The following is a 27,711-nucleotide window of genomic DNA, read 5'->3' as shown; positions in this document are numbered from 1 at the left end:
ATTTTGTGCCAGTTTTCCTTTTAGAATACAAAATCTAGCAGCCTGGTATGGTCTCAGGTACTATCCAGAATGGAGAGTGTGAGGCTTTCGGAAAGAATATTCCACTCATTACATAATACCATGCCTGCCTTAAGTGGGAAATGGGATCTCTGGGACCATTATGGCTGTTGAGTTTTTTTTTATATATGGTCTTGACTCTGTCATGAATAACATTACCAGCCATATGCTGCAATTTCTATACCCTGACGTTGATATGTCTAGTTGACTTTCTTGGATCTGTGATTTTAATGCCTTAATGTTTATGTAATACTCTTATGTATGATGTTATTTGTCATTGAACTTTTGCTTTGCATTGCATGAGCTTTGTCACTTTTTCTTGACTTGACTTTCTAATAAAAACTTTTGTAATAAAAAAGAGAATACAAAATCAGGAGATTTCCATTACTAGTTACCACCAAATGACAGCCCAAATTCGTCCTGAAAAAAAAAATGCGGTATAATTCACCCGAATACACTAAGCAGTTGTGGTGATTTGTACAGTTTTACTAAAGCCCCGTACACACGTACCGATTGTCGGCCGTAAATATTCGGCCGCCGACCGATCAGCCGATTGTAGGCTTGTTAGTATGATGCTTCCGACAGCCGACAGCGCATTTTCGGCCGAACAGAATCGGGTGTGCAGGCATTAAAATTTTTGTTGGCCAACACCAGAACGGCCGATTGTTCGCCAGTCAGTACAGATTTCGGCCGACAGACAGCAGATTTGCATGACTGGGCATGCTCAGAAAAGAAAAAACACAAGGAAAGTTAACCATCACATGACATCACTTCTGCAGTCGGCTGTTGTTGGCCGACAAAATTCGTGTGCAGTCTTTTGCACTTTTCAACAGACACGACAGCCCTGGACAAAAGACGGCCAATCGTTCGGCCGACGATCAGTACGTGTGTACGGGGCTTTACTCATGTCAAAGTCGCACAACTGGGTTCATGCGTTAGGATTTGTAAGGAAGGGGTTAAACAATGTGGATAACAACAACTATCAAGATAGTACAAATTACAGTTATGATGTGTAACTCTCAGTTTCTTTAAATCTGAGCTATTTCTTACCCAAAGGATTTAGCCGTTTAATCCTGGAGGTTATCCCTTTAAGAACGAGGCTTTGCCTAGCGTTGCTGGTTACCATAGAAACGAGATGGACTCTACCAAAGGTTAATATTCCGCTGTTATGGGAACGACTAGTGTTCTTCTGACTGCTTCAATAGGACATTACGGTTAATATAACCCAAACAATACATTAAAAGAGTTTAGACCGCCTCGACGTTACATACATTAGCTTCTGTGTCCTGACAAGATGGTACAATCCAAAAGCCCAGGCAGTTGAGCCGCCAAGCGTTGCTGTGGCAACTGGGGCTTTTGGACTGAACCATTTGTACAGTGCGGGGGTTAGAGTAATCGTTTGTTCATTTATATCTAGGATATTCAAAATATGAATGCATTAAAAATGTAAATTTGCTTTCTTAAATATTATAATCAGCAGCATTCAGACATAGTACAGTGAACCAGTGAAGCGAATTCGTGTTTATTTCCACCCCGTCCACAGCCCGTGTGGTGGTGACTGTGCCGTGCACATGCGCAGTGTGAGAGGCCGTTAGTAGTCTGAGAAGACTGGAGTGTTCGGTGGAGTTGGGTGAGCAGTGAGGTAAGTTTATGAGTGATAAAAGCTTTGTTTATCTTGTAATTTGTTCTGAATGGACGTTTTCTTAGAGGTCATCATTTTTTTCTTTGATGCTTGTCATCTGTACTGCATGGAGTTCTATGTGAGCCCTTTGTGAGCTGATTGTATGTAACGTGTTATTGTTACATACAGATTGCCAGTATTGTGTCCAGTGATTCTAGATTACTGGTGGTCGACTGCATATATATAAGTATATAAGTATAACTAAAGGCAAAACTTTTTTTTAGTGTGGACAGAGTGGAGAGGGATCAGAACAGAAATCTTTTTAATGGGGACAATCATGGAATCCTTCGCTTTGGAGGGGTTTCCTCTCCCTTCCTGTTTTGGCTTTGGGACAGGGAGTGAATAGAAGTCTCCCTAATGAGACACAGATTGCAAAAAAACAAAACAAAAACCTGACAGACATTTTTATCCTCCCTAAGGGCTCTTTCACATGGTCCGCCTCCGTAGGCGGATCCGTGCTGCTCAGCGGGGATAGATCCGCAGATCCCCGCTGAGCCGGGCGGATGACAGCTCTGTCTCCGCTTGCAGTGCGGAGAGGGAGGTGTCACAGTCCCCGCTGCTCTCTATGGGGGATCGGATGAGAGCGGACCGCTTGTCTGCTCTCATCCGATCCCTGAACGGATTGAAAAATAGGGTTTCCATCCGTCCAGATTTCACGGACAGGATCGGATACGGATGGCAGCGGGTGTCAGCGGAGCTGAAGTGGTTAATGGATATGTTTTATAGCAGAAAATGACAAATCATTTTTTTTTTCAAAATTATCGGTATTTTTTTTTTGGTTATAGTGCATAAAATGGAAAAAAAAAAAACAGTGGTGATCAAATACCACCAAAAGAAAGCTCTATTTGTGGGACAAAATTGACATACATTTCATTTATGTACAGCGTTGCATGACTGCGCAATTGTAATTTAAAATAACTCAGTGCCAAATAGCAAAAAATGGCCTGGTTATGAGGGGGGGGGGGGATCTTCCGGAGGTCAAGTGGTTAATACAGTAACGTTATACACTGTCACTGTACTAATGACATTGGCTGGGAAGGGGTTAACATCTAGGACGATCAAGGGGTTAAATGTGTACCTAACTGTGTAAAGTATGCTGCTTTTACTACTAGATCTTCAAATTTCTCATCCCTGCTTAGCAGGGATGAGAGACTGAGAACATTCTTTTTGTACAGAGCTCTTTGATTGTCAACATAGCTTTGAGCTGTGATTGTGCTCAGCAGATCATTGGCCGGGACTTGCTGACAGGCTACCACATGCACGTGCCCTGAACCCGGAAGCAGGCAGTGACCTATGGGTACGTAGCTTTGTCTGTGCGGGCTGCCGCAGTAAATTGCAGGCGGACCGCAAGTGGTTAAAAAAAAAAAAACAGACCTGAACATGTAGGCAGATATAAACAGATACTGTACTGTACAACTGCTGACCCATAGAAATACATTGTAGTTCAGTCTGGATCCATCTCCAAAACTGATAGACAGACATAGACTAAATATCCTTGTGAAAGGGCCCTTATTCTATTCAAAAGAGAAAAAAAATGTGCCTTAAGTGTTTTTTTTTTAAAGTAGATGGAAACACAACATATACTGAGCAGTCCAAATGGTTCCTCTGTGTTACCTCCATCAATAATATGTGCAAAATTACCAATTATAAACACCTTTTTTTTTTTTTCCCTCTGCTGTGACTGCTAACGTTCTCTGCTGACATGTCACTAGCTCAGAATACAGAGGCTACAGGGCAGTGTGAGAGAGGAGGGGGGAGCTGTGCCAGAGTTCTGTAAATAATCACAGTGCAGGGAAGAGTCCAAGCTTCAGAGAGCGTTACCATAGGTAATGATGCAGCTCAGCCGCTGGGTACTGACAAAGCTAGAGGGATAAGCCCTTTTTTTGTTTATGCAAGCTGAATTGCATTATAGGGCCAGAACTGGAATAGTTACATATTGGTAAGAAACCGCTGCATTAACAGATAATTTGTTCATAGTTATAAAATGTAAAAAAAAAGGAGCATATTGTAATTGCCATATTTTAAGAGAAAATTGCAGATCATGTTTTGTAATTTGTGCCTGTGGGGACACTTTAACCTCCCTGGCGGTATGATTCTTTTGGATTTTAGGTGCTGAAAGCGGTACCATTATTTTAGGTGCTGAAAGCATGTAATTCTTGTGAATGAGCAGCCCAAACCAACTGTATACATTTATTATACATATTATATATATATATATATATATATATATATATATGTATGTATACATATATTATATATATATTATATATATATATATATATATATATATATATATATATATATATATATATATATATATACGTATATATATATATATATATATATATATATATATATATACGTATATATATATATATATATATATAATGTATACAGATGGTTTGGGCTGCTCATTCACAAGAATTACGTGTATATATATATATATACGTATATATATATATATATATATATATATATATATATATATATATATATATATATATATATACATATATATATATATATATAAATATATATGTGTGTGTATGTATATATATATATATATATATGTATATATATATATAATATGTGTGTGTGTGTATATATATATATATATATATATGTGTATATGTGTATATATATACGTATATATATATATATATATATATATACTGTATATATATGTATATATATATGTATATACATATATTTACATAAAAAGTACAGTAAAACTGCAGGAAAGGGCACTGGGGGGTAATGTAATGTGATTTTATTTTATTTTGAACGATATCAGTGTGTTTGGTGCATTTTACATTCGAATTTGCCGCCGGTTCCACCCCCCGGCGGACGTCACGTCGCCGGAGACGGAAGCCGGGGCTCGCAGACGATCGGGAGAGAGCTCCGCCGCCGCACACCGCTCGCAGTCTTCGCTGGATCCCGGAGAAAAGGTAAGTAAAACCTCCTCCAGCATCCAGCGATCTTCTTAGCGCTACCCCGAGTGTGACTCGGGGTTACCGCTTTTGGCACTAAAATCTAACCCCGAGTCACACTCGGGAATACCGCTAGGAAGGTTAAGGCCCCTTTCACACATACGGTCCGTTCAGTTCATCAGTTCAGTCACGTCAAAATGTATCAGTTTTTCATCCGTTTTTCGTCAGTTGTCATCCGTTTTTTCATCAGTTGTTATCTGGTTTTCATCCGTTTTTTTTCTTCAGTTGTCATCCGTTTGTCATCCGTTGTCATCCGTTGTCATCCGTTTTTCGTCCAATCCGTTTTTTTGACGGATGAAAAATGGGGCATTCATCCGTTTGAAAAAACGGACATTGACGGAAGCGGATGAAAATGGATGTTAACGGATGATCATCCGTTGTCATCCGTTTTTACATAGAGATACATTGATGTCCTTTTTTCATCCGTCAACGGATGGATGAAAAATGGACAAACGGACAGCTTGTGTGAAAGGGGCCTAAGGGACTCCGCTTTTCTCAGTGGGGCATCGAGCCGCCGATCCCCCGCTGAGCAGGAGGATGACAGCTGTGTCTCCGCGCTGTGTGCGGAGACACAGCTGTCAGTTCCCCATGCATCTCTATGGGGAAAATCGGATGGGAACGGACCGTCGGTCCGTTCTCATCAGATCCGCTGGACGGATGGAAAATAGGGTTTCCGTCCGTCCAGATTTGACGGATCAGATGTCAGCGGACATGTCTCCGCTGACAACCGATGCCCCATAGGAATGCATGGGGGGACCGTTCAGATCCGCCAAAAAAACAAACAGGCGGATCTGAACGGTCCGCCTGTGTGAAAGGGGCCTAAAGGTGAAGTTGGATTTCATTTTATTTTTTTGTGGGAGTAAGTAGTACAGCAACCAACAGATTTGTAATGTGTAATGTTGTGTATTCCATTATCTGCCTGGTAAAAATCATCCCTGCTGAGCCTCCTCAGAGCCATCAGATACTGCCTTCCTTGATGCAGTGGTCTTCTGGAGCTATGAAGGTTAACAGCAGCCACTGCTACTGAGAGGTTGCACCACTCCCATACCACCTTCTAACACCTTCACCATTCATATTGCTTGTATTACTGCACTCCTGCGATGCATTGAGTTTTTTGAATGGCGGTGGAGAAGCTGAATGACAGGATCTCCACTGCCCATTCACAGAACACAATGGATTGTGTCTTTTGGTAGATGCGACTTTATTTGTCTCTTCTGCCAAAAAAAAAAGTTTTACCTACCTTCTAGCAAGTGTTTTTAATGGAGCCAGGTGCAGAGATACTAACTCCAGCACGCATGCACTACTAAAGTTACACTATCTGTGCCTGTCCAATGAGTGAAGCAAGAAGACTGTGTGGACCTTGAATAAGAGAAGGACATGGAACTGTTGGGGACCAAGTGGATGCGGGAATCTCAAATCATTGGAGGAGTGCACACCCAGAGTTTAGCGCGTCATGTTGTGCAAGTATGCTGAGCAAATCCTGGCCACGTCCACCACTCTTTATTTCTGTTTTAACAAAAACAATTTGCTAGCAGAAAGAATTTTTATTGCAGTAGAGACATTCTATGTTTCTTTTGTAATAACATTTTTTTTACCTGTCTGCTACTAAACTAGAGGGATCAATCTCAACATTATTGGTACCAGTATGAATTTACTCCTATGCAAAGGTAAGGGCATACAAGGACAAATGCAGAAAAAGACCATGGGAAGATCCCAGTGAAGGCAAGGGAGCTTGCAGAGGTCACATTTCTGAAAAAATAAATCTTAAGTTTAGTTTTGGTATAAGTGCCCCCAATGCATTCACAGGGCCTTGCAATAAAAATGTGCTGCTATTATTTAATTGCATTGCTACAATGCAAGAGAAAAAAAAAAAAAAAACAATACATCTGTTATATCTAGTAGTAGTTTGTCACATTGAACTGGACTTGTTCTGTAATGTTGAAGATGCTTCATGGCTCATCCAGACAGTAGTTCAGTTCCTAGAGAATCAGGAAGATACCCTGCACTTCTATTCATGCCAGTCACCATGGAATGTGTAAATGCTGATTGTCCTAGGGGAGGATGGGAGGCGTGAAGTTGTAGTGCTATCCTCATCTAATAGACAATACACATAAAATGCTGTTTTAACATCTCTGCCCCAGCAATTTGACAACAGTTTATAATTCTAGTCCTGTAAATAGAGAAACTAACACAATACAGGTTTCCTGACACCAAAAATGGGGTTCTGTAACTAGGAGCTCGGCTACAATCATACTGGAATCATGTGCTAAATAGTGCAAAAGAGATTCTGCATGTCTATGGCTTTGGCAATATTGGATATTTCTTTTGGGTGTTTTCCTGTTTCCAGTTTTTTTGCACTAGAAGAAAAATCCTGTAAATCCTCTAATCTACTTTGAATCTTGGCCATGGATTAACAGGATAAAACAGATGACATTTATTCTATATTTGAAGCAGTAGCGTGTAAATGTACATATAGTTTTAGCTGTCCCTCTACATTTGGGCTGCTCATTTTTTTTTTTTTTTTTTTTCATTTTTGTTTGTGTGTTTTTTATTTATTTTTTACTGAAAAATATACTGTGCGATATGTGACATTTGTTTAACACAAATACAGTTCATGGGATTATTTGCTGTCTGTTTTTTTTTTTTTTTTGTTTTTTTTTAGTATTCTTAGAAAGGTCTGAAGTGGGGCTAGAAAATTTGCTGAATTATCTCAAATGATGCAGCCTGGGTTTACGCTGCTACAATTTTAGACTTCGCATGTGAATCGCACCAAATTGCTGTGCAGATCACATGCTTTGTCTGCAATGTGAATTCAGCCATACGGTTGTATGGCTGATCTCGCATTGGATTTGCACTAAAAAGGTGCAGGAACCACCCCCCCCCCCAACTGGAATCGGATTGCTTTTTGCGATCCGATTCCTGTCTGAATTCTCAGTTCACACTGCGATCTGCGAACCGATCTGGGGGTGTCATTAACTTTGTATTGACACTCTCAGTGGTTCGCAGACGGCAATGTGAACTGCCTGCGGGGGAGATGTGATGCGGTAATCCGCACTAGAATCACGCTGGTTCCCGCATTGCATATGTGTGAACCCAGGCACAAAATGCTTTAGGCAGGAGATGGACTGAATTATGTGCATAACTCCCCATCACCCTTTGGACCCCCCCCCCCCCAACTAATTGTTTGAATCAGCGAAAAAAAAAAAGAAAAAAAAACTATAGAAATAGAAACATCCCTTTTACATACAAACAGTTCCAGAGTCTTTTATATTCCTCCTTGCAAAATACTAGCGTCTTTCCTTTTCAGTGTCTGGATGACATGGACGTTCTTCTTTTTATTTATTTTTTGGCTGACCAGAGACCAGTTCTTTTAGGAATCCGAAGACTGCAGGGTGTGATGACAGTAGAAAGATGAAACATCAATGGTACTCCGATGCAAATAGTTACTTTTTTTGCCTTGAGGTAAAGACCCTGTGTTGAACCTGAAACATGGCTACACATAACATATGTGACTCTGCATCAATAAAAGTGTGTACTGTTTTCACTGGAGTGCTGGTGACGTTTCATTTCATCTTTCTATTGTGATCTATGTGGCGCCTTCTAGTAATGTGTCACTACAAACACCCTTCTGCTATCAAGGTTGAACACTACAAGAAGTGCAGTCCATACCTACATTTTGCCTGGAGCATTGTGATGACCTCACAAAGAGGTGAGTGGTCAACCAAGGAACTGCAGTAGTGGACCCCCTGGGTGTCATGCCCAAAGTGACACCAGCGTGGGACATGGTTGGTGAAGTTAGGTGAATCTTAAAAAGACTTGTGTTGAATAATTGAGAGCTGAGTGGGGAGATTTTTGCCTAGAGCTGGACTTAAAGTAAGTCACTCAATTTTAGTTATAGTTGTGCATTACAACATCTCAACATACAACTCTTGGGCCATATGCACACAGGGTGTTTGAAAAAATGAGCTGCAAGGAAAGTTCTGATGCCAGGAAAAAGCAGCAGTAAAAATGTGCTTTTAGGAGCATCCTGTATTGGAGTTAATGCACGTTTTAGCCATGTTTAGCAGCATTAGCTTTTAGCAGCCTTTCTCTGCCCTTTTCTACTTTCCAACCTCAAATCCAACTACTACAGCTCAAAAATGTCTGACGTGGCCTAACGCTGTATTTGTCTTTTAGCAGCCTTTACCGGAGTCAGGCATTTTTACAGTTTAACGCTGCTGCTCCAGAACGCACTGGCCCTGGGTTTTTTTTTACAGCCTATGCCATTTGCAGCTCCTAAAAGCCTGTGTGTGCAATGTGCATGAGGCCATAGACTAACATGGAGGGGCGTTTTTAAGCTGCAAAAAAAAAAAAAAAAAAAAACGTCTGACACTCCTAAAAGCAGCTGTAAAAACGCTCTCTGTGCATGGGGCCTTAATGTTGTAAGTTTGGTCATCAGATATTTTAACTCTTATGCCCAGTACACACGATCCGAAAATCAAGCGACGTTCCATCCTTTTTTGTTTGGTTGCTAGGAACTCTCAATTATATTTGCAAATGGGAGAGTTTACTCACGATACGAATTTTCTCGGATGATGATTCAAAAGCTTCCGGTATGCGTAACCACGCTGTAGCGTGTGAGGGGAAATTATGTCTACTGCTCATGCGCTGTCTACTGCTCACCATTTTTTTCGGACAAACAACATACTGATAATACGATTATCATACAATGTGTTATAATATGATCAAAATTTTTATGCTTGCACGACCGGATAATATCGGGCGAACTGTTGTGATCGCCTCTCGTAAGCTGTGTACTAACGATCAGATTATCGTCCGATCTTTTCACAAGTGTTATTTTTCATCCGATTTTCGGAACGTGTGTACGGGCCATTAGGCTGGGTTCACATTGTGTGTGGAGGGGCTCCCAGCAGGGGGTCCGATGCGTCCCTTTATACAGTTTCAGGTCCAAATTTGGTCAGAATTTTTGGCTGAATTCGGAAATAAAACAGACAAAAAGACACACAGGACCCTTCTGCAAACTGCTCTGGAGCTGTTCTGGAGCTGTGTGAACCGGCTCCATTGAGAGCCGGTCACAGTCTCCTGACATGCAAATTGGATGTCGGAAAACCCGCATCCAATTCGCACCAGTGTGAACCCAGCCTTAAGCTAATCTTGCTAAAACATAATTAAGGGGCTAAGAAAGAAACTTGACCTTTGTTTAGACTGTGGGGAAATATAAGTATTCCTTTTGTAACTGTGTGTTTTTGTTTTTTGTATTTTTAAGGAAAACTGCATTGAAAAAGGATTTCTGGATCAGCACTGGAGTCCAGTAGACTAATGGGCAAGATGCCTTTCTTCGGCAACACTTTTAGCCCAAAGAAAACACCACCTAGAAAATCTGCATCGCTTTCCAACTTGCACGCAGTACGTTATTAAGTATAGGCTTTTTTCTGTCAGTGTAGTATTGACATCAGTCATTATTCTGTAGGCATGTATGACCTACTAATATATAAATAAAGAATAGTGACTCAGTCCTCAAGGTTACTATGTACATGAACTTTGGTAAATATTGCTTTGGAAGATCAGAGAAAACTTTAAAATACCTAACCATTTCAAACCTTGGCTACATTTTTGATCAAAATGGCTTTAAAATTACCTCTCTTTAAAGTCTGCATGTATATGTGAAGAGAGGTATACAGTACATAAAGGCATATAAAATAAAAAAGGAATTAATTTACTGAATGCTATCATATGTATTAACTACATACTATTATTTATTGTTCTGGACATCTTATAGATAGGCAACTCCTATCCTCTTATTGATTAGTGGTTCCAAATTAATAACTACTGAAGTAGGGATCAGACACAAAAAGATACACTCAGCATCTTTCAAAAACGACTGTTTTGTTTTATTTGATGCAATTGAAGGCTTTTATACACATGATTACGTAGATATCACATTATTATTACAATTGTACTTTTAGACCCCGTTCACACTGGGGCGACCTGTCAGGCGACCTGGCCGCCTGACAGGTCGCCTGCCATAGAGAAGCTGTGGACCCGTTCTAATAGGAGCGACACAAGGGTTCCGGAGCTTCTTTGGGGCGACCTGGAGCGACCTGCATTGACTTCAGTGTTATGAAGTCCGTGCCGGCCGCTCCGAGGTCGCGGTGCGAGCTGCGCGCCACGACCTGTGAGGTCACCCCGGCAGGTCGGATCGCCCCAGTGTGAACAGGGTCTTATGGTAACAAGGGGCGTAACAAAGGCAGGCTGAATTCTAATCCAAGCTCGAAAGAATGCAAACATGTAATGAAAACATTATTAGTGCCTTGTGTGCAATACATACAGAATAAAATACAATAATATAGAGGATGTACAAATTTCTTTATAAAATATTTTCACGCTAGGCCCTATTCACACCTGAGCGTTTTTTTCTGTCTGAAGCTCTAAAACCCTCAACAAGGCAATTTCAAATATTTCAACGGCCCCTGTTCACATAAGAGCGTTCTGTCATCTGTAGCAAAATGCATATCACTCAGAAAAGTACATGACCTATAGACTGGAGGCAGATTGGCCCCTATGGACTTTAATGGGAATGCCTGAAAACGTGCAACATGAGTATTTTACAAGCATTTTGTTGCTTGTTTTTTGCTAAAACAGCAGCTTTCCACCCCGAATTTCCTCCACCTCTTACCCCTAGTGCTTTCTATTAGCTAAACAAAAACACCTGAAGCTGTAAAAAGCCTGAAAATTGCTCCACTCAGGTAAAAAAGAAAAATTCCAAGAATTGCAACACTTGTCAAAATGTGCTGACTTTTAAGGGTTAAGTCCAACGAGGTTCATGTCTCTTATTTACTATTTAAATTTTTACCTTATGCCTGGAGTACAGCTATGGCTATTTTTCTGCAGGATGTAAACCAAAATAGCAAACGGTAAAAAAAAAAAAAAAAAAAAGGGTGTGCAGTTCTCCCCCCCCCCCCCCCCCAGAAAAAAGAAAGTTCATCAGGGTTTCTACTCAAACCTGTTCAGTCTCCACAGCAAAAGCAGGCATTCACTACATTTTGGATCTAAAGTCACTCAATGTCTTCCTTCGGGCACTACAGTTTACAGGCTGACTTTTATTCCAATATTGCTAGGTGGCTGTGGCAGCTCGTCATTTAATCCTATAGGCTTAAAGAGGGCCTTAGACTGAGCGAAATGTGTCCAGTTCAGCAGGGACCGTCCAAATTAAGATCATTGTGTGACTGTCCCAACTCAACAGAAGTTGATCATTTGATCAACTTCTGTAGAAGGAATATGTTGGGAAATGCTTCTTGATCAGTGGAGGCAGCCACTGATCAGTGTGTTGTGACAGCAGTGGTTACAGCTGTCAAATCCAATGTCCCAGCGGGGGGATTCGTCCATCCACACAAGCGAGCTGAGCTTAATGGGAGTGGGACTATGGGAATAACAGTTTTGTTGCTATTGTCTAATGTCCTGTAGGCATGGCCCTCTTGTCTCAGAATTAATCTTATGTCCCTTAATAGATGTTACTGTGAGTATAAAAGTTCTTTATTATATTTCAAATGCCATTCTCATAAATGGTAAAACTACAACATTATACTGTGTATGAAAAATGGCTGCATGTGTTCATTTCTACAATTGTCAGTTCCAAACAAATGTGTCTGTAAACTGTGCTGCTGTTTACATATGGCATATTTCAGTTTTTAGTTCTAAAAACATCCTGCAGCACAATAAAGGGGAAAAGGTTTATATAGCTAGATTGACCATGATAAATCCACAATAAAAGAAAGTAATCTTCAGTCTGCACTTCTAATGACGGAACTTACTACTTCCTGTACCATATAAGTGTTTCCACACCAATGTATGAATATCCCCAGCTATAGTGTATCCACTTAAGTTAAACATAATTGTGGCTGCTTAATAAATCCACTTAAGCCCCGGAATATTTTACCCCCTTCCTGACCAGGGCCTATTTTGCAATTCGGGACACTGCGTGACTTTAACGGACAATTGCGCGGTTGTGCGACGCTGTACCTAAACGAATTTGGCGTCCTTTTTTTCCCACAAACAGAGCTTTCTTTTGGTGGTATTTAAACACCTGTGCAATTTTTTGATCATGCGTTATAAACAAAAAAAGAGCGTAAATTTTGCAAAAATAACAATATTTTTCACATTTTTTTTATATGAAATTCCCCCAAAAAAATGTAAAAATCAAAATTTTTTAACATTTTAGGCCAATTTTTTTTTTTTTTTTTAACCATATGTTTGGTAAAAAAAATCGCAAAAAGCGTATTTTGATTGGTTTGCGCAAAAGTTATTGCGGCTACTAACAAAGGGAAAGATTTTTGTCATTTTTGTTGTTTTTTTTTTTTTTTAACGTGTAATGGTGGCGATCTGTGATTTTTTTTTTTTTTTTTTTTTTTTTGCGGGACTGCGACATTGGGGCGGACAGATCGGACCCTTGACTGACATTTTTGACACTTTTGGGGTTACCAGTGACATTACTACTGTAATCAGTGCTATACATATGCACTGTTACTGTAAAAATTACACTGGCAGTGAAGGGGTTAACTTTTTTTAGAGGGAGGAGTTAAGTGTATCCCTTGGGGCGTGTTTCTAACTGTGATTGGCTGTGGCTTGATGTGTAAGAAGAACAGTGATTAACGGTCCTACATAGTAGAACCGTTTGATCACCATTCTTACACAGGGGAGACTGATAGGCGGTTTTGTTTACACTAGCCGCCTGCCTTTCTCCCGCTGTCACGGACGATCGTGAGTGCCCGGCGGACATCGGGTCCACCAGGCACACGCGCGGGGGGGGGGGGTCCATGACCGAGCAGGAGCGCGCATCCGGCGGTGCGCTCGCTCCCAAAACCCTTACAGGCTAGCGACGTAACCCTACGTCGCTTTGCCTGTGAGGGGCTGACTGCCGATGAAAATAGTCGTGCGGCAGTCGGCAAGTGGTTAAAAAAAAAAAAAATGCACAGTTGGCAATATGAGATGGCAAACCAAATCCACTGTCACTCATTCATTTTGGTATATTCCTGTATAAATGATACACCACTCTGTATGTAGATGATTAAAACTGACATTCTTGTTCTGTACAGCATGCCATGATAATAAAGCAAAATGGCTCAAAGGGATCGCATTAAGCCCTGTTAGAGTCCTAGTCACTGACTTCCTGACAGGTGTGCAGTTTAGATGAGCGTCTCTGAGTGACATCAAAAGTTCTCTGCAGCACTTTTGACGCAATTCAGTTGCACCAACAATCATTTTCAAGGAGGGCTGCAGATACATAGAGCACTCCAAATAATGCACTCTTCCTCCTCCTCTAGCAATTAATTCTTCAACCACTGTGTATTTTGAAAAAAAAAATTACTTTTCAAAATCTATCCATTTTAAAAATGCACAGTGGTTGAAGGGTAATGGCTGGAGGAGGAAAAGTTCATTATATGGAGTGCTCTGTGTATCCACATCTCTCTTTAAGAAAGATTGTCAGTACAATTTAAACATGTCAGAAGTGATGCTGGGAACCTAGGGACATCACTTAATGCAGCTCTAAATAATTAATTAATGACTTCACACACCTAACCCACAAACCTGTCAGAAAGTCAGTGGCCAGGACTCTGACAGGGATCATTGGTCTCCCTCTCAGCCATACCACTTTAACATAGGCATACTGTGGAGAGAACAAGACTGTCAGTATGAATCCTCTATATACAGAACGGTGTATCATTCATACAGGAATAATCTACTAAAAGAAGAGTGACACTGGACTCTTAATATTACCAGCTGTGCAGTTTAGGTATATTTCAGTTTTTGTCTGTCTTCTTGTCTACTTTTTATTATTCTTTTTTTTTTTTTCTTTTTTTGTATTCTTCCAGCTGGATCGAACAACCAAAGAAGTGGAATTGGGTCTAGACTATGGTGCTCCAAGTATCAGCATTGCAGGCCAAAGTTTAAAATTTGAAAATGGACAGTGGATAGCTGGTAAGGGATTTTGCCAATATTTCATTACTACTTTTTTTCGTATATATATATATAGTAAGTTAAATATTTTCCATAAAGACCACAATACAAAGGTAGCATTTTGGCTATGTTGTAACATAACTGTAATATAAATACAATTAAGAGTATCTATAGTCAAAATGTAAAATCATATATTCCTTTCTAAATTGAATTACAATTATTTCTAGCCTATTCTAATAATCTGGATTATCGCAAAGTTTTTAAACTTTGTGAAACTCTCTACACATTTACTTAATTGAATTCTGTGATACATGTTCACTATGCCTTGTGAGTGAGCACTGCTTTGTCACAGAATTAACAGAGCCTGCCTTCTGAACTATGAAGGTGCTGAAAGGATGAGTTTCAGAAGGCAGTATAGCAAAGCTCCATGTGATATGTAGCCCTTAGAAATTGAAAGTAGAAAAGGAGAGGCTGCAAAGCATGCAGGGAATCTTTGAACTTGTTGAAAAAGATGGCCAGCAGACAGGCAGTACTTATGTCATGAATGATTTTTCAAGAAAGCTTTTTTTTTTTACAAACAAGGTTGCTCTTTATTGAAAAAAAAACACACGACAATATACAACATACATTACATGTGTAGCTGCTGTACATCATCCGACCACAGGGGAAAAAACAGATGTGCCGAAGGCAACAAAACCTATACAGTGGGGGATCCAACAGTAAGAACACGGTAAAAGGCATGGTGGGGCTAGATGCAAGTCCACTAAAAAAGAACAAAAAAGAAAGGAAAAACAAATGGAACACAGACAGATAGCATCAAACAGAACAGAGGATCAACCCGTGCCATCTATCCAAGGCTGCCAAACCTTCTCGTATTTATGGGGACAGTTCCTATTAATGTAGGTGAGCTTATACATTGGGAGAGCCCCATGCACCAGGGCCTCCCACGCAGCCAGCGTGGGAGGGGAGGGGGAGACCCACCGAAGGACAATCTCCTTCTTAGCGTAATACAGCAATAGAGAAATCAGTAAACGGGAATACTTATTGCGCCTAACCTTATCGGGGATGCCCAAGAGCGCCAGCTCCGGGGCGCACGCGACCGAGAGGTGAAGACGGGTGTTCATGACCTCGAACACCGCCCCCCAGAACTCCGCCACCCGTGGGCATGCCCAGAACATGTGGAAGTACGAACCCTCTGCAGTAAAACATTTAGGACAATCTGCCGGCCTCGCAGGAAACATTCTGTGCAGTCGCTGAGGAGTATAATAGACCCTGTGCAGGAACTTGACTTGAATAAGCTTGTCCCTGGAGGCAATGACCAGTCTGGAACCATTCCCCAAGCAGTCCTCCCAGTCCTCCCTATCCAAGTCGGGGATGTCCAAAGACCACTTCTGCCAAAGACGCTCCAACGCAGGGGAGTCAACAACAAGCAGGGTAGCGTATAGGGCAGAAAGGGGCTTAGGGAGGTCCGCCTGCGCCAGCACATCCTCCAGACGATCAGTCTGTATGACAGGGGTGACCGGGAACTGAGCACTGACCGCATGGCGCAACTGGAGATAACGAAAGCCTATCCAGCGGGGCAAGGCAAAGGACCCCTTAAGGTCCCGGAGCGAGCGTAGCTCGCCCACAGGCATGATGTCCCTCAAGCGCTGTACACCACACCGGCCCCACACCTGCGGGTCAGGAAGCATCCGCAGATGAGGGAGCGACGGATTGCCCCATAGGGGCTGATAAGGGGACCAGGTGTTAGGTTGGAGAAACCGTGCCCTGGCCACCCGCCAGACCCGCAGCGTAGTCATAGTGGGGAGGGGAAGAGGGGGGTACGCACCCGCGCCCCTGTAGGGCAGGTTGCCGAGGTCAGCTAAGGAGCCCAGGCAAGCCGCCTCCAGGCACGTCGCAGCGTTAGAACGAGAGCCGGCAAACCACCAGTGGACGGTAACTAACACAGCTGCCCAAAAATAAAATTTAAAGTGCGGCAAGGCCAGTCCTCCCGAGTCCACCGGGAGCTGCAGGGTAGAACGCGCCAACCGGGGGTGAGCTCCGGCCCATATTTTTCAAGAAAGCTTATTTTGAATTGTCAAACACAGGTAACATTGCTAGTACAAAGCTGATGGTATAAAATGAAAGTGTATGCTGTGACCATATGTTTTCTTTAAATGTATTTAAATTGAAAAAAATTAAATCTAAAACAAAAGATTTGCATTGTATTCAATGTATAGGATTGTAAAAAGTAAAGAAATAGGAGGTTGTTAAAGCAGTTAAAAAAAACCTTCTGACTTTACATCTTCATGCATTCAATACATTAAGGTAAAAAACATTCTTGGTTTAGCAGCCTCCCCAGCACCCCCTAAAACCTACCTGAGATTGCTAGGGGCAAGGAACTTCATCGTAAACGTAGTCCCTTTTTCTCGGCTCACAAGCGGCCCTTTCATCGAACTGGATCGCAGGAAAAGGGTTCAAGATCCACCCGTACCTTCGCAGGCGGCTCCAAGAGTCAAAAAAGTCAAAAGTGGGCCCTGTTGGTTCTGCAGACAAGCCTTCCCAAGCCTGAAGGGGCGCCATCACCCGTATCTGGAGGGGGGGGGGGGCGTCTTCGTTTTCTTTCCGGACCCATGGACCTTGCTCATTCAGGACAAATGGGTCCACGAGTTGATTCGGTTTTGTTACAAGATTTTACAAGAAGGTTCTTTGCTTCCAACTTAAGCCTGTCTCCCGATCGGCTGCAGGACCTCTACGGGGCAGAGCAGGACCTGTTAGCACAAGGAGTCGTTGTGCCGGTTCCAGAGTCGGAACGTTTTCAAGGTTTTTATTCAAATCTGTTTACCGTTCCCAGGAAGGAAGCCAAAGTCCTGTCAGAAGGTTTATACTGTCTATTTATGCAAATAAGCAAGGATCTTTAGTTATGGAGACTCTCAACTTATTTCCATAAATCAACAAAAACTCGATTTGTTTATTGGGGCTAACTTGAAGACAAGATGAATACAATTTTGTGCAAAATTATATATATATAGTTGTATTCAAAATTATTCAACCCCCCAATGCTGTAAAGGGTTTTAGGGAATTTAGTGTACATTTGTAATTGTATTCAGAATTAAATCCTACAAGGACTTCTTAAAGAACCATATGCAACTAAAATGACATCAATTGGTTTTGTAATACAGTAGTAAATGTTTCTTTTGTGAATTCTTCATTGACACAATTATTCAACCCCTTAAAGACTACCACACTGAAGAACAGAGGTTCATTGAAGTGTTTTCAATCAGGTATTGAAAACGCCTGTGGATGTCAGGGAGCAGCAATAAAGCCTAATAAGCACCAATTAGGCAGCTTTAAAATGACTGTGATACTCGGCTCCTTCTAGACATTTACTGGTGTGGTTACAAACATGGTGAAGTCACGAGAATGGTCCAGGAAGACAAGAGAAGAGGTGATTACTCTTCACAGGAAGGGCAATGGCTATAAGAAGATTGCAAAGATGTTAAACATACCAAGAGACATCATAGGAAGAATCATTCGCAAATTCAAGGCAAAGGGCACTGTTGAAACGCTACCTGGTCGTGGCAGAAAGAAGATGCTGACTTCGACTGCTGTGCGCTACCTGAAGCGTAGAAAAGTCCTCGTGTGACTTCTGAGGAACTGAGAAAAGATTTGTCAGATGTGGGTACTGAAGTTTCGGCTCAGGCAATACGGCGCACACTGCGTAATGAAGGCCTCCGTGCCAGAACTCCCAGGCGCACCCCTTTGCTGTCTCCAAAGAATAAGAAGAGTCGACTGCAGTATGCCAAAAGTCATGTGGACAAACCACAGAAGTTTTGGGATAGTGTTCTGTGGACTGATGAAACAAAATTAGAACTGTTTGGGCCCATGGATCAATGCTATGTTTGGAGGAGGAAGAACAAGGCCTATGAAGAAAAGAACACCTTGCCTACTGTGAAGCATGGCGGGGGGGGGGGGGGTCAATCATGCTTTGGGGCTGTTTTGCTTTTGCAGGTACAGGGAAGCTTCAGCGTGTGCAAGGTACCATGAATTCTCTTTAGTACCAGGAGATATTGGATGACAATGTGATGCACTCTGTCACAAACCTGAGGCTTGGGAGATGTTGGACCTTTCAACAGGACAATGATCCCAAGCATACCTCCAAGTCCACCAGAGCATGGTTGCAGATTAAAGGCTGGAACATTTTGGAGTGGCCATCACAGTCACCAGGCTTAAATCCGATTGAGAACCTCTGGTGGGACTTAAAGAAAGCAGTTGCAGTGCACAAGCCTAAGAATGTGACTGAACTGGAGGCTTTTGCCCATGACGAATGGGCGAAGATACCCGTAGATCGCTGCAAGACACTTGTGTCAAGCTATGCTTCACGTTTAAAAGCTGTTATAACTGTAAAAGGATGTTGTACTAAGATTGAATGTCACTTGGGGGGTTGAATAAATCTAAATGTGGAACAAAATTCAATAATATGTATCACATAGGTACTGTGAGAAATACAATCAGGATAATAAGGATATTATTACAGAATATCAATGTAACCAAAACCCGTAACTTCTGGAATGTGATTAATAGCTTCTCATGAGCTCACAAAATATGGAAACAAAATTATACAGATTTGACACGTTACCTCTCTCAGCCAACAGTTGTTCACAACTCAATGTTTAAAAATGCATGGACAAAAATTGTTACACCATGCACCAAGACTGGCTATAAGCCAAGAATGTTTTATGATAAAGATAAACTACCACAAAGTTTTATTATATGTATACATCACAACTGCACCATTTGCTATAAACTGAAATCAGCCTCAAGGGGATTCATACATATGTGTATAATCTCACAAGATTGGAAAATAGACTGGTTTTACTGCAGTTAGAATGATCTAAATTAAAATCTTGATGCTATAAAGAAAATCTAATGGTTCAGTCAGATGTATATGGCAAGCGAATTGCCTATAGAAAAATAGAAATTTTATACTTTGCCAAAAACTTCAATGTCTGTTGCCTGAGATGTCACTTTGAATAGCCTGCCATCAGCTTCAAATGTCTCCCATCAGTGTGTCAGAACCTCCTCAGAGTATTCCTACTTCCTTCCTCTCTCTTGATCTTTCCAATTCCCCCCCCCCCCCCCCCCAACTTACATTAAACTTTTTTTTTTTGGGAATGTAGGTGTGGATTTTGTTTTCCACATGATAACACCTCAGGGCATTATCTTACTAAATACCCCATAAAAAGGGGGCACTGTTTGCCTGTATAAAAGTTTGGGAAATTTTAGTTTAATGTAACTATTTTCTCAAAGATAACATTCTGACCTAAGCATTGGAGAAAAATCGAAATCTTTAGGATGTTGTCTCCCATGCCAACTACTGTCAAGATCACTGGCTCCCTCAATAAATATATGTTGCCTGAATTGGGTCTGAAACCACAGCAATTAACATTCCTTTTCCAAATACCTTGAAAGTGAAGTAACAAAGTGAAATCCCAGATACCAATTAGTTCTTTATGCATTAAAAAAAAATGATATACATATTACCAAATTTCTAATGTATCTAAAGCTTATACCTATTATTATATCAATAATAATACACGTATAATTCAAGGAGTACCTCGCCCCTATTTTTTAATGAATATCGGTTGAATATTTTAAAAGTAAATATGTATAAAACGTTCCTTGAACATTTTTTAATTAAGTAGGCCTATGTATATGCTTCATATAATACGATACAATAATAATAATATTGTTAATACAATCACTACAAATAATAATAATGTTTCCTCAAGCAAATTTTTAAATGAGCCCTAAAAAAAAAAAAAAAAAAAAAAAATGAAATATCCTGATCCCTTGTCCATTTTTGAATTTGAGACAAGAATTACATCACTCTCATTATAACCCAGCCTGGCACCATGGCTAGTCTTTATCTTGGCGTGTTGTCTGGGCCCCTTTAATTTATTGGCCTGAGAAGGTCTTTGCTAAGCTTCTAAAATTTTCTGTAAGAATCTACACTCAAGGATAATTAACTTACATTCACCTCATGACAAAGATGGCTGCCAGCATGCCCATATAACAATATGTAAAATAATATGTATGGGCCTCATGATTCCTTTTCGCCCAATAGTTCTGACATAACCCCCCTCTGGTCAGATGAAACCAAAATCAAACTTTTTGGCAACAATGCAAAACTTTATGTTTCGCGTAAAAGCAACACAGCTCATCGCCCTGAACACATCATCCCCACTCTGAAACATGGTGGTGGCAGCATCATGGTTTGGGCCTGCTTTTCTTCAGCAGGAACAGGAAAGCTGGTTAAAATTGATGGGAAGATGGATGGAGCCAAATACAGGACCATTCTGGAAGAAAACCTGATGGAGTTTGCAAAGGACCTTAGACTGGGACAGAGATTTGTCTTCCAACAAGACAATGATCCAAAACATAAAGCAAAATCTACAATGGAATGGTTCACAAATAAACATATCCAGGTGTTAGAACGGCCAAGTCAAAGTCCAGACCTGAATCCAATCAAGAATCTGTGGAAAGAACTGAAAACTGCTGTTCACAAATGCTCTCCATCCAACCTCACTGAGCTCGAGCTGTTTTTCAAGGAGGAATGGGCAAAAATTTCAGTCTCTCGATGTGAAAAACTGATAGAGACATACCCCAAGCGACTTACAGCTGTAATCGCAGCAAAAGGTGGCGCTACAAAGTATTAACTTAAGGGGGCTGAATAATTTTGCACGCCTAATTTTTCAGTTTTTTATTTGTTTAAAAAAGTTTGAAAGATCCAATAAATTTCATTCCACTTCATGATTGTGTCCCACTTGTTGTTGATTCTTCACAAAAAATTACAGTTTTATATCTTTATGTTTTGAAGCCTGAAATGTGGTAAAAGGTCGCAAAGTCTAAGGGGGCCGAATACTTTCGCAAGGCACTATATCTGTTAGACCACAATCATAGCAATCTTTAGCAAAGATGTCCTGGTACTCCAGGAGAACTTCTTTTAATTTTTGGTGCTCTGAGTCATTAGAGCATCCATCGGCTAAGGAGATTTCCTGCTGGACCATTTCCAAAAATCCTGGAAAAGCTTCAGGTTGATCTATTTCATAGGTTTCTTCAAGCCTGTCAATGAGGTCATGACTTACTAGTCTTTCCGATAGAACCACTATATTCCTTGGCTTCCTGCTCATTAGGTGGATGATCAAAGGTAAGGGAAAATTCTTCCACCTGGCAGGTACCTTCTTCAGGATCGAAAGATAAACTTAGTTTTTAATGGTGAACAATCCTTCAGGAAATAAATAAAATGCCTGTTCGACCATTTGCTCTTCGTGAGATATTGTTCAGGAATTAGGCCAATGTTTACATTTTGAAACCCAAAAGTATAATAATCTGAGTCTAAAGCCAGACCAATTACATTGTCTTTGGACAAAGTGATTTCATTTGGAGTACCATTATTAACAATTATTTGGGTTTTGGATTGATGGATATTAACCATGGGGATATGATTTACTGAAATCCCCAGTTGTTGCATCCTATTTATGAGTCATAGTAATGCATCAAGGTTCTGTAATTTCTGCCCTTTTGGTACTTGGATAGGTAATAGAAAATTATTGGAACTTTGAGGAATGACAACATTTTGTGGTACTAATACACTCACTGCATATGGCAATATCTGGGATGATTTGATGGCTTCATATTCTCTCTTGAAAGTACATGGATCCTTTTTTAATCTAGTCCACAATATGGAATTCACTAAATCCACTTGTATAGCAAACCAATGTAATAGTTGCCAATGTACATATGACACAGTGGCTCATAGAGTACCAGGAATAAATGAGTGGCTGTTTTTACCCCCAATGGATGCAGTGAATGCGGCTGTAGGCATCATTCAGATATCTTCTTTTTCTGCCAGCGATTCCCTATCATGTAAAAACAATTATAGCGGCTCAACCTCTTGATTGTTTTTACAGGCAGTGGGAGGGGGGACGCCCTCTGGTGCTTCTACCGGCTGGCCCATGTGATCGGCGAACCCTAAGAATGAGTCGGCCGGCGGCAGCTGTTTACCATAGAGCTGACCGAGGACCAGATGTCACGTCCATCCTCGGCAGATGTAAACACTGCCACTTCTTCGGGTAGGAAGCCAAGATTGTTTGTTTGGATTTTTTTGTTTTTATCTCTGGCTTTCCAGCCTAGAGGCAAGATCTCGCTGTAAAGAGGACCGGTCATACACTATTCCTATTACAAGTGAGGTTTACATTCCTTGTAAAAGGAATAAAAGTGATAAAAAAAAAAATTAAAGGGAAAGTGTCAAAATAAAAGTAAAATAGACAATTAAAATAACTAAAAAAAGTAAAGCGCCTCAGTCCCCGCATGCTAGGACGCAGAAGCGAACGCATAAGTATGTCTCATCTGCATATGTAAACAGGATTCAAACCACACCTGTGAGGTATTGCCACGAATGTTACAATGAGCGCAATATTTCTAGCCTAAGACCTCCTCTGTAACTCTAAACAGGTAATCTGTAAAAGAAAAATGTTAAAACGTCGCCTATGGAGATTTTTAAGTACCCAAGTTTGGCGCCATGCCACGATTTTGCGCAATTCTAAAGCTTGACATGTTAGGTATCTATTTACTCAGTGCAACATCATCTTCCATATTATATTAAAAATCAGGCTAACTTTACTTACTATATTGTTATATGGGTTTTTTTGTTTTTTTTTTTGTTCATGAAGCAGTCCCCCCCCCCCCCCCCCCAAAAAAAAAAAAACTGCCACCATATAATGTTTGGGGGGTTCTGAGTAGGGATTGACCGATATTGTTTTTTCAGGGCCAGAACCGATTTTCCAGCCACCCTTCAGGCCGATATTCGGTGCTGATATTCTGCACATATAAAGTTTGTTTTTGTTTTTTTTGTTTTTTTACACTGTCCTTTTTTTTTTTTTTATTTTTTTTATCACTTTTATTGCTGTCACAAGGAATGTAAACATCCCTTGTGACAGTAATAGGCAGTGACAGGTACTCTTTATGAAGGGATCTGGGATCTAAAAGACCCCAAACCCCTCCTCTGAACTTAAAAGCATTCAAAACGCCAAGTATGGCTGTTTTGAATACTGTAATTTTTTTAAAAATCTGGCGCCTTTTAAGGGCTCCAGTAACCGGAGGTGATATTTTGACATTGCTCTCTGAACAGAGTTCAGAGAGTGTTCAGAGAAGAGCTACTAAACTAGTACATGGATTGCAGGAAAAAACTTACCAGGAAAGGTTAAAGGACCTTAACATGTATAGCTTGGAAGAAAGAAGAGACAGAGGGGATATGATAGAAACTTTTAAATACATAAAGGGAATCAACTCGGTAAAGGAGGAGAGCATATTTAAAAGAAGAAAAACTACCACAAGAGGACACAGTTTTAAATTAGAGGGGCAAAGGTTTAAAAGTAATATGAGGAAGTATTACTTTACTGAGAGAGTAGTGGATGCATGTAATAACCTTCCTGCAGAAGTGGTAGCTGCAAATACAGTGAAGGAGTTTAAGCATGCATGGGATAGGCATAAGGCTATCCTTCATATAAGATAGAGCCAGGGACTATTCATAGGATTCAGATATATTGGGCAGACTAGATAGGCCAAATGGTTCTTATCTGCCGACACATTCTATGTTTCTATGCTTCTGCGTTACTACATCCGAGACCCGATCAAAGCCGATTAACTGTTTGTTCGGGTCTTCGGCCAGCCAGTGTACGTGCGGGCTGGTTGCTCGGACCTCCCGGTGGGACAGGAGACCCAGGCGGGAGGGGGAGAACATCCCCTCCCGCTGCTTGTAATACCAGCTGAGCGGCTGCTTAGCCGCATCAGGTATTACAAGAAAGCCGACCGTCTGCTCTAAAAAATGGTACTGGGGTCATGTCTGTAGCTGCAGGCATCACTCCGGTACAACCACTTGAAGCAATATCGGCCATATCAGTAAGTTTGTGGCCGATACTTTAAATAATGTGAATATCGGCCCCACCGATAATCGGTCAATCCCTAGTTCTGAGTAATTTTCTAGGAAAAAAAAATATGATTGTTACATGTAGGAGAGGAGTGTCCGAATAGGATTGGACTGGACGTGGTTAAACTAGAAAAAAACATCTAGTTGGTGGATTACACTTGCAGTTTACACTGTTGTTTTTCTAGAATTGTCTTTCTCCCTGCGGATTAGCTTTGTTTGCCCTCTTTTCAGTCTTTTTAATATATTCTTATAGAATCAGGGGGAACTGGATCTCAGAAAGAACTCCAACGACTTCGAAAGAGAAATCTACAGCTGGAGGAAGAAAATAACTTGCTTCGTTTGAAAGTAGACATCCTACTAGACATGGTGAGAGACCCCCCCAAAAAAAATATATACATATTTATTTTAGTTCATTTTCCATATCCGACACCTAGCAAATAATTTCACCCACAATTGCAAGGACATGAAGTGCAAAAAATGGTCCTTCTGTATTTTTGTCCCTTAGGACATGCTTGGCAAAAACTTACTGTTGTGTTAGTTGTATTCCAGAATGTAGGGAGTGCACTCCTTGGAGTCTAATGTGCATAGAGCATATTGAGGGGCTAATGAAAATATCGGATACCTGAAAAGTAGAGGTTTCTGCAGTGAAACCAGTATTGCAGCACCTTGTTACTTCAGAGCAGACCTTAGAAATTGGCTTGGCCTAAGTAGGCACTAGTGAGATAAGTTCCAGTGTGAAATATTAAATTGTAGGGTAGCCAGTCTACTGAACGTACATACTCATGGTATAGAAGGCGAGGCACCTGGGATACTATTTTCAGCCATAGCCTGAGAATGCAGGTGATCGGGAGCTAGATTTTTACAGAAAAACTGAGAAGACTGCCACTGTGGTCTTCTTCCTCTGACAATGGCTTTAATCATTTCTGATGCAGACACCTGAAACAAGTCTGCAGATTAGATGTTCCTACATCATGCTAACTTCCCAATCAGCGTGTTTGTTTTCTGGAGCAGCGATTCAGAAAGTTTTGAACTCTGAGATACTGGAGACCTCTCTTGTATTTCTCTCATTACAAGTTTTTTTTTTTAATGATATTTTTGTGATTCCTACCAATTCTTTTAGAATATGTTTTCACAAGCATTTCAGTGTTCAATGCAATTTGCTAACAAGATCGTGAAATGATCAACAAATGCCAGTGTTCTGATCCTTGTAACAATGTCTTCACTTGAGAAAATTATACATTTCACAGATTGTCTCTTGTCTTTTTTGTAACAGCTCTCAGAGACCACCGCAGAATCGCACCTTAAGGAGAAAGAACTAGAAGAACTGAAAAGCCTAAGTGGGCGGAGGAAATAAGTAATAAGCTGTCCAAAGAATCAAAGTGTATTTGCCATCATTTAATGCCTGTGTAGTCGGCAAATATGGCATAGTAGACCCACTTTTTATCAGCATTCTGCCTCAAAAATTGTTTTTTTATACAGATTGAACTCGTTAATTTGAAAATGCTAGTTTTTTAGAAAATATTTCATGGAAGAATTCTAGCAAGGGTCAAATTCCTCCAAGTATAAGTTCACCTTTAGCAAGATTTTAACGATGGCCACTCCAACTCTGGGCTGTTCAAACTGCAAGCATGTGCAGTGAGTTCTCTCCTTCTCTAGCTCAGCTCAGCTGCTGCAGCTAGAAAGAGGAGGGCACACTACACTTTTTGTAAAATGTTGCTGAAGGTTAACTTAGACATTAAGGGTCCTATCACATGAGCGCTCTGTTTTTGTTTCATCAGTTCAGTCCAGTTTTTTCAAAGAAAAGAGGATCAGTTTCTCAACAGTTTTACATCCACTACCAATGCAAAAACGGATGGAAAACAGACAGTTGGTCCGTTTTTAGATCCGTTTGTCATCTGTTCCCTTTTTTTTTCCTAAAAAACCCCCCAAAAAAAAACAAAAAACAAATTGGGGTTTGATCCATTACAAAAAACAGATGTTTAAGTAAGTGGATGGAAACGCAACGCATGTAAATGATCATACGTTTACATTTGTTTTTTCATAGAGATGCATTGTTGTCTGGTTTTCATCCGTCATTGGATAGATGAAAAATGAACAAATAAAACGCTGTGTAAAAGGGGCCTTAGTTTTTCAACTACTTTACACTTTTATACTCTTTGAGAAATCATCAATAGCAAAAATTCCAGGACACGGGACAATTATGGACAGGAAAGGAGTGATGCAATACACCTCTAAGACACCACAATACACCCTTTTGCTGCTCCTTTACAAAAGTATAAAATACAATCCAAAATAGCCAAACCACCCCATCGCTTTACCCTTCAAATTGATCACAAACTGGTATAGCTCCATAAACCTGTCTATTTGTAGAGTATGTAAACCAAAAGTAATTCTAATACCATGTTGTGTAGGGCTAACAGGGATAGTTTCATACAAAAATACATTCATCCTATACCCACGTGTAGAGAAAACAATATTCCCACACACTCAGTGCCCAGTGTCAGTGGCCATCATCCCTGGTTAGTATGTATACAAAGAAAATTTACCTTTTGGAATGGGACTGTAAATGCCACTAGACACTGTATATTGTACAAACAAAATAGCTTTATTATTGAATTTACAGATATTGAACAGACAAAAAAACAAGAAATTTACAAAAATCACAAACACGTACAGGGCATTAAAATATGCATGCATTTGACAGACCGCATTGAGGACGCTCAGATGCACAAGGTGATCATAGAACCGGAAACGACCCTACGCGTTTCGGGCATAGAATAAGCCCTTCCTCAGGGGTCACCCAAAGTTCCAGATAAAGCACCTATTATGCCTAAAAAAGCAAAAGGTTTTAGTATATTGTACAGTAAGTATCTATGCATACAAAAATGAACGGTCATGTGCTTATCTTATAATGCGTGCTTTATGCTCATGAACCTACCCTTTGCGTCCAACCAATGGATTGGACAGGTCTGTCAAATTAAAAACGGTATCGCTACCATATGGAGGGATGCCCAAGTTCCCACGGGCCCGTTCAGGGCTAAGAAATCGTGAGAGCGTAA

The 27,711-nt window shown here is 40.7% G+C and overlaps 1 protein-coding gene across 1 annotated transcript; it reads left to right on the top strand.

Moving 5' to 3' along the window:
• Nucleotides 1–1,685: 1,685 nt before the first annotated feature.
• Nucleotides 1,686–26,120, top strand: CBY1 (chibby 1, beta catenin antagonist). Its single transcript, XM_082264845.1, has 5 exons — nucleotides 1,686–1,699; nucleotides 9,995–10,134; nucleotides 14,598–14,703; nucleotides 24,906–25,018; nucleotides 25,926–26,120. Exons 2-5 carry the CDS (start codon nucleotides 10,048–10,050, stop codon nucleotides 26,004–26,006), a joined length of 387 nt encoding a protein of 128 aa, XP_082120971.1. The 5' UTR covers nucleotides 1,686–1,699; nucleotides 9,995–10,047; the 3' UTR covers nucleotides 26,007–26,120.
• Nucleotides 26,121–27,711: the final 1,591 nt, after the last annotated feature.

Source organism: Pelophylax lessonae (assembly GCF_965119305.1).
Source record: "Pelophylax lessonae genome assembly, chromosome: 8".
Taxonomy (NCBI): domain Eukaryota; kingdom Metazoa; phylum Chordata; class Amphibia; order Anura; family Ranidae; genus Pelophylax; species Pelophylax lessonae.
Note: the sequence above shows the minus strand (reverse complement) of the source record. Positions and strands in the feature narration are given on the sequence as shown.

Excerpts from the sequence above, each read along its gene's own strand:
- CBY1 (XM_082264845.1), top strand. The coding sequence starts at position 10,048 with ATGGGCAAGATGCCTTTCTTCGGCAACACTTTTAGCCCAAAGAAAACA. Across the intron at positions 10,135-14,597 it reads CGCTTTCCAACTTGCACGCA|CTGGATCGAACAACCAAAGA; the intron begins GTACGTTATTAA and ends GTATTCTTCCAG. Across the intron at positions 25,019-25,925 it reads TAGACATCCTACTAGACATG|CTCTCAGAGACCACCGCAGA; the intron begins GTGAGAGACCCC and ends TTTTTGTAACAG.